Genomic DNA, 7749 nt, shown 5'->3' with positions numbered 1-7749 from the left:
AGATAGTTTTGAATATAAAAAAAACATAAAAAAAGAAACACAACCTCAAGCAGATTATGAAAATATGAATGCTTTATTTTGTTATTTTTTTAATAAATCTGTCAATTCACAGGTTTCTGGTATCCACAAAATACAGGTAAAGTTATAATTACTTTTTTTTTTTTTTTATAAACAAATGTTTAGTCAGCCTCACAGCACACACTGGATACCAAAATTGTACATTTAATAAATGCATTTTATACAATACTGATCAGCAGCCTTTAGAAAAGAGAAAAACTGTTTTATTGAGAAAAATCAAAGTTCTGTTAATCATCCAGGGTATAGTTTGGGTTGACAACCAAAAACGGGTCTTCCTCCATGGTAGGCTCTTCCCCTTCATCAGTCACCTTTTTCAGTCCTGTTTTGGTCAGCTCGATAATAACATGATCCTGCAGTGAAGAGATACACATGTCTTAATACAAAGAACTGCCCACTTTACCAATTCTAAAGTCAAGAGCTGATGGCGGTTGAGGAAAAAATACTGTACTGTAATTTCAAGCTGAAATGATTAATCATGTTGTAAATGCAGGTATATCTGATTAAAGGGACTGTTCATCACTATAGTAATCAGTATTCAAAAACTGGGAGTCTGCTAAGAACTGGGCTACTGCACCAATTAGGAACATACAGTGTACAATTAATAGAAACATGGCACATTTTTGGACTACCATCAGTCATGGTGACACTGTAGCTGGGATGCATTGTAATACTGGAAAGTAAACTAACTGCATTTCATAACTTATTTGCTGATTGTGTAGAAATATGATATTTGTGTGATAGAAGTCAACCCAAAAATACCTCTTCTATACTTACATAATGGATCAGTCTGTGAAGAACTTTTTCTATTAAATTCTTCTTTGCAATTAGTTCCGTCTCTGAATCAATCTCACTTTCCACTTCTTTCAAATACCAATTGACCAGCTCACTTTTTTTTAATGAAGACTCATCATCAGCTGTAACAGGGATTACAGTATATAAAGTCATTTTGCTTTTAAGAAACTGAAATCAGACATTTGCAGCAGTGCAGACACAAGAGGGTGCCAAAGTGTTGATATTTCAAAACTGAATGGTTGTGAATTTTAACTCTTTCAAAATAACACCAAATCAAAAGGCAGACTGTTTGTGCAGTCTAGGGGAAAAAAAATTGCTCCGTTAATTAGTCCTAGTCTTGAGTATGCCCCTAAATAATTTCAGTATGAGTTATTTACAGAAGACACAGGGGGCGTAATGTGCAACACAAGGGCAACATCAGTTTGCCTCCCATATTTAGAATTTTCCAGTCTTGCAAGCCAAGAAGCCAATGCCAATTACGGCTTTTATCATAGAAAACATTTGAAACATTAAGTAGACATTTCAAAATCGGGTATTACTCACCATCCTCCATCTTATGCATGTGTAAAACCAGAAGGTTTGAGATTTTTTTGTATTCTGCAAATGACATCCTAACAGCAGGCTTCTGAGAACTCAGTTTTTCAGGCTTGACAGCTTCCTCTTCAGTTTCCATAGCGTCTTCACTATTCGCAGCGTTGGCCTCGTCATTAATAGCTTTATCTAGAGGAGATTTTTTAAACACATTTAGAAAATAAATTATATTTGTTATGTTGAGTTTTTTTTTTTTTTTTTTCTTCTTATAAACACTGTAATACAGCATTATTGACCCAATCCATTTTGTACGATATAACAACCAGACACTGCTCTATTATTTTCTATGGAAGTCAGCTCTGTTATTACTCAATAATGTAAAAAAGATTACCCTATTTAAAATGACAGCTGTCATAAAACCACTGCTTACTGACAAAATGCTTCACAGGGAAACACGAGCCCGGCTCTCAGTTAACTTTCAGTGGTCTACAAATGATTTAAAAGATAAGCAGGTTTAAAAAAAAACAAAAAAAAAAAACCCACACACACACCCCTCCATTGTTGCCTAGCAACATGCTACAGCAATGTACTTATCCCTTAAATTAAACTGGAAACAAAAGAGCTGCCCTCAACTAACACCTAATGCTAGAAAGAATAATAAAACCCTACAGCTGCAAAAACAAAGATTTGTTTCAGTATGAAAATGCTAGTAAATAAATCGTTAATTGGAAATGGAAATCTGTTCTTCCAGATGAATGCATAGGCAATGGAATCTAGATTTGGTTGCCCCCAAATCTTAGATGATTTTTGTGGTATTCTGTGCTATACTAGCCTGTACCTCCTCTATGCTCCCCTGCCTCCAAAGCCAGCTCCTTCTCCACCCTCGCCCCGCAGTGGTGGAATGACCTTCCTACAGATGTCAGGACTGCCCAGTCCCTGACCACCTTCCGGCACCTCCTCAAGACTCATGTCTTCAGACAGCACCTGTAGAACGTCTCTTTTTCCTCTGGACACTATCACTCTTCCTTAATGCGCTTTACTTGCACTTATCTGCTCCCTATTTTACTGCATTTAATCCTGTAATTTACAGAGTACTGTAATCTGCCCAAGTGTTATTCAATCTGTAGTATTTTGCATTTAATCGTATCCTGATGTAACTATCACTGACACGGTTATCTGCTCTAATATTGAATTGTATTTTGTCATATACTTGTACTTACTAGAACGGAAGTCCTTGTATTATGTCTTGCTCTTAATTGTATCAATACTTGTACTGTGATTCTTGAAATTGATTTTTTGTTTATGACTATAAGGTCGCCCTGGGTAAGAGCGTCTAAGAAATAAATAATAAACATAATAAAAAAAAAAATAATAATAATAATAAAAATATTAACTAAAATGGAAGGGTAAGCAGGAATAGAAATGCAAGTTCCACGGACGACAGCCATATGTGCTAAATGAAAGCTGAATACCAGTTACCATGGCTGACAACAGTCTGGGGGTGTCTGGGGAGTTCTTAGGGGCCACATTTGACAAACACTGATCTAGGTTGTATAAACAAAGACAGATGTAGGGAGTGACAGTTCTTTAATTCAAATATTGATTAGAAGAGCATAAAATGGCAAGTCAGGGTAGATTAAATAAACCCCAACCTTCAGATATCAAACATCTTCACAAAGAATGAAAGACAAAAACAAGTATAGCATGAGGAATCCTCTTTTACATCCATTGAATCTCCGCCAAAAGAACGACAGACTGTCTGCTAAATCATTGATGTACTTTTTTTTTTTTTTTTTAATCCAAGTTTAAAAAAAGGCAGCATGGGAGAGTTTAAGAAAAAGGCAAAAAAAAACAACTTACCATTTACATCATTTTCATTGTTCTCTTGATCAAAATTGATGTCTGGGGAATCAACACGAATAATGGACTTATTTAGCAGGCGGAATGCCTCTTTCACATGCTTTGGTTGCACCTTTTAAACAATAAAATACCAAAATTCAGCTGTATATCAAACTTGACATTAAGTCTCTGCTTTTCTTCAGCGATACAGTGAAAAGGCAATTTTACAAATGTACTTAATCTGTAATACTGCCTGCAACTAAAGCTAGATGTGAAAATATCTGCATTCTGTTATTTTCCTGGTTCTTTACACATCTGCAGCAGAACAAGCTGATGTTTCAAGTACAGCACTACAGATTAAAAGCTGCTGCTTCTTCGTACCCAATTCCATTCTGTGCACAATTGGACAATGTGACCTACGGCACAGGAAGTGAACAGGTACCCCCAAAATACACAGCAATAATTGCATTACAACAGTCTTAATTATCTGACATACAAATCTTTACTTCATGATATTAATACAAGTCATTTCTCACTTGTATATTCATTCATAATGATTTGTCAATATTTAGTCTAGTTTGTTCATCTTTTTACCCACATGCATGCTACATAAGACCTACATTATATCACTTTACTATTTTTATATCACTGCAGCTTATCCCTTTTCAACTGGGCTGTTTCTGTACATGTTGCTGTTTATACTCATATCCATGAACTTTAAATCATATCCATTAACAATATAGAATGCCACATTTCTCTCCTCTGATGCAATGCAAGTATTTATTTATGCAGATAGCCTGCACTTGGCAGTTGGGTGTTTTTGTCCTAAATCCTGAAAGTATTTTGTTTGCAATTTTACACACATGTATAAATCCAAACTGTGCTTACCTCATCGGAGCAGTACATGCGAGCCATGGCTTCAGAGAGTCGGATCATACTCTCCAGCTGTCTGACTGTAATGCGCCAAGCAGATTTCATCCCGCCACTGCAATCCCTCTGCCGGAGACGCTTGTACTGCTCCACGACAAACTCCTCCGCTTCCTTAGTAATCTGTAGATCATTTGCAGAGAGGAAAATGTTGAAAGTAGCTATTTCTACCATGGCACACACACATGCTCAGGAGTCAACTGCATTTTCAAATGTATACAACCAGTATAAAACCCTTGAGATATACTTCTCATTTACAAAGGTGGTCCTGGCAAGAGAAGGCGACAAACATAAAATGGCAAAAGTAAACAAATGAATGAAAACAGGACAAAAACACTCAATAATCAAAAAAAACAAAATGATGTTACAATTTTCATGGTCCTGGTCAGTCAGTATTTACAGGATTTATAACCCTGGTCAGATTTAAAATAAATATTTATGAGTAATTTTAAAAAGGTATTGCGAAGAGGATGTTTTTATGTTTGAAGATAAATGAGTTCTAAAAGAGGAGATGCTTGATGAACAAAAGGCATGTTGGCCCATATTAGATTTTAAAAGTAGGCAAACCATGATCTAGTGCATAGATAGAGTTACATGCCTCTGACAGATGTAAGGTAACTGAGCATTTCCAGTGTACACCTTATAAACTAGACAAAGAGTCTTATATTCTCCAGGTTGAGTCACCCTAAGTGTCAGAGAATACAGAGGTGCTGCATGTAAATCTGCATTCAGTATAAATCTTGCAACTCTATATAGATGGGAACCAACTTTGTTAGAACTGTATGGGATGCACTTATGTATACTGAAGCAGCTTAGTCTATTAAAGGTCATTTCGTTTGGGTTACCAGTCAAAAATAATCTTCTTGAGAAAAACACTGCCTGTGTCTGTATAGAAAACCAAGTTTTTACTCTGCATTTGCATACCAGATGTGCAATATTGTATTGAAAATTTAGCAATGAATCAAACCCAGAAACCAAGTCATTTATATAGTGTTACAGTTTGATACAAGAGCAAGATTAGCTTTAACATTGCGCTATTTAGGTGCAGATCCAAATAGCATGATTTTAATTTTATTTAAAACCAACTTGCTATTTTACTAGTTCATTTTGTAAGTATTTTTGAAGATTGTTGGATCTCTCAAACATCCACCGACAGAGGACTATCATCCACATATAAATTAAATGTGGACTATAAGACAACTACACATCATTTAGAGAGGCTGTGTGGTCCAGTGGTTAAAGAAAAGGGCTTGTAACCAGGTCCCCGGTTCAAATCCCACCTCAGCCACTGACTCATTGTGTGACCCTGAGCAAGTCACTTAACCTCCTTGTGCTCCGTCTTTCAGGTGAAACGTAATTGTAAGTGACTCTGGAGCCGATGCATAGTTCACACACCCTAGTTTCTGCAAGTTGCCTTGGCTAAAGGCGTCTGTTTAATAAACAAATAATTAATTTATATAGATAAAAAAAAAGCAAAATGGACCAGGAATTGAACCTTGACTAACCTGCTTTTTGAGGTCAAATGTAGTCCTATCAGTCACTCTGAGTGTGATCTTGTAAGTAATTTTCAAACCAACTTACAAGAGAATCAAAGCCAATATTCTGCAGTTTAATAGTTTAACCTAGAAAAAGTAGCCTTAAAACAGGTAGCACTATAAATATGAAAAATGGACATACTACAGAAGCAGTATTTTTTGATCCAGGATTGCTCTGCAAGAGTATTTGGTGTTACAAAGTTTTTTCTTCCTAGCTCAAACACATTTTAAACAGTGGCGCCATCAATTTAATCCCAGACCCTTATCAAAGTAATTGCATTATAAATAAGGAAGCCACTCTCATCCAGTCAAAACATTCCAGTGCATTATTTTGCCATAATGTGTCATAACCGCTCAGCTTCAAGACACAAGGTCAGCTGTTCATATTAACTTATATAATATTTGAACAAACCTTAATTACAATAAATTGACTGGAAATTATAAGCATCCTAACAAATCATCTTAATATGAAGTTAATATATGCATGCTCAAATTACCTGAATATGTGATGTGAAGGCATAAAAGGAGTTTATTTCACTCAGTTACACTAGTACAACAGGAGGAGCCTAAAGGAAGCTAAATATTGTAAATCAAAGCATTCATAATAACAAGCAATTCAGGTCAGTGGAGTTAAGCAGAAATGTCAGCTATTAGATCTTTTAAGCAAAATTATTAATTAAATATTTCACAAAATTGCATCAATTGTATAAACTAAAATTGTAGTCTTGTATTAAATAACAAATCCCCAAATATTCTCAAGAGCCCCATAAATCTCATACGCTGCTCCTTTTAAAAAAAAAAAAAAAAAAATCATGTCACTGGTCTTTAGGCCATAATATGGTATTCCAGAAAGCAGTCTCACTTTTGTAATCATTTGTGTACTCAGCCCTCGGGTTATAATTAATAGTCTTTCAGAGCTTAGGGTGGCATGCTTTTTTTTTTTTTTTTTTTTTTTTTTTTTAATTAAATAAATATTTGTATAGGGGGGGGTACCAAAAACTGAGGAAGCCTTAACACTGCATCCAATACCTTTTCATAAAATATGTATATGAAAACAAATGCAGTAATTTCAGACCATGCATTTAGGGGTGTCGCGATAGGACGACAAAAAAAGATAATCCCGATATAAATTCTAATGATTATTCTATCGTCAATAGTTTTAATTATCGCTGTAATTTATTTTTATTTATGATTTTGCCCACTCGGACGCATCAACTGGACAGAATGCAGAAAAAAAAACTGTAATAGGATGGCGATAATGAACCTTTCACTGGGTTTTATGTAGCCACAAAAATCAACAAGAGCAGCGCACCACAAATGTGAAGGATAGCGAGAAGAACAGAAACAAACTCTTTCCTCCTACAAGAAGGATACAATCAGTTATCTGGGATTTTTTTTTTTTTTTTTTTTTTTTTTTTTAAATGATGATGGTCAGGTTATTGAAGAGAGAGGGCCAATTTGTAAATTGTCGAGCTGTTCTTTCAAAGAGCAGCAACACGACAGATATGTTCACGCATTTAGATCACCACCTAAAGAAGCAACATCGGTAAGGCACACAGTGTTGATAGTAAAACCAATTGCGTGTATAATAATCCTAATGTGTTTAAGTATTCCCATTTTAGGATTACAAACCAATATATATATATATATATATTATATATATATTTTAGCTACATAGTTAAAGGAGGACAAACATTTGAACACTATTTAAAAAGACACAGGATATAGTGAGTATGGCGTGTATTCTAACAGGAACGTCAACATATTTGGTTACTCCCTAAACGCTCCGTCGCACACTATATCCTTGCGGCTGTTATCTAATTATTTATTTTCAACTAAATATTAGCATTTCCAAACATTAACTGAATTATTATTATTTATTTCTTAGCAGACGCCCTTATCCAAGGCGACTTACAATTGTTACAAGATATCACATTATACATGATTTCACATTATACAGATCGCACATTATTTTTATTTGCATACAATTACCCATTTATACAGCTGGGTTTTTATTGGAGCAATCTAGGTAAAGTACCTTGCTCAA

General features: G+C 35.1%; 1 protein-coding gene across 1 annotated transcript in view; it reads right to left on the bottom strand.

The window, feature by feature from the left end:
* Positions 1 to 54: 54 nt before the first annotated feature.
* The window catches only part of mcm6l (MCM6 minichromosome maintenance deficient 6, like), a 28298-nt gene continuing 20603 nt past the window's right edge, over positions 55 to 7749 (bottom strand). Inside the window, exons 13-17 of the mRNA XM_033993801.3 lie at positions 4129 to 4290; positions 3262 to 3373; positions 1414 to 1590; positions 853 to 992; positions 55 to 428 (exon numbers count right to left, since the gene is read on the bottom strand). Of these exons, the coding sequence (XP_033849692.3) occupies positions 306 to 428; positions 853 to 992; positions 1414 to 1590; positions 3262 to 3373; positions 4129 to 4290 (714 nt within the window). The 3' untranslated portion in view covers positions 55 to 305. The remainder of the gene's footprint in view (positions 429 to 852; positions 993 to 1413; positions 1591 to 3261; positions 3374 to 4128; positions 4291 to 7749) is intronic.

The sequence above is a fragment of the Acipenser ruthenus genome, chromosome 3 (genome assembly GCF_902713425.1).
Source record: "Acipenser ruthenus chromosome 3, fAciRut3.2 maternal haplotype, whole genome shotgun sequence".
Classification (NCBI taxonomy): Eukaryota; Metazoa; Chordata; class Actinopteri; order Acipenseriformes; family Acipenseridae; genus Acipenser; species Acipenser ruthenus.
The sequence above is the reverse complement of the archived record's forward strand: the minus strand, read 5'-3'. Positions and strand labels throughout refer to the sequence as shown.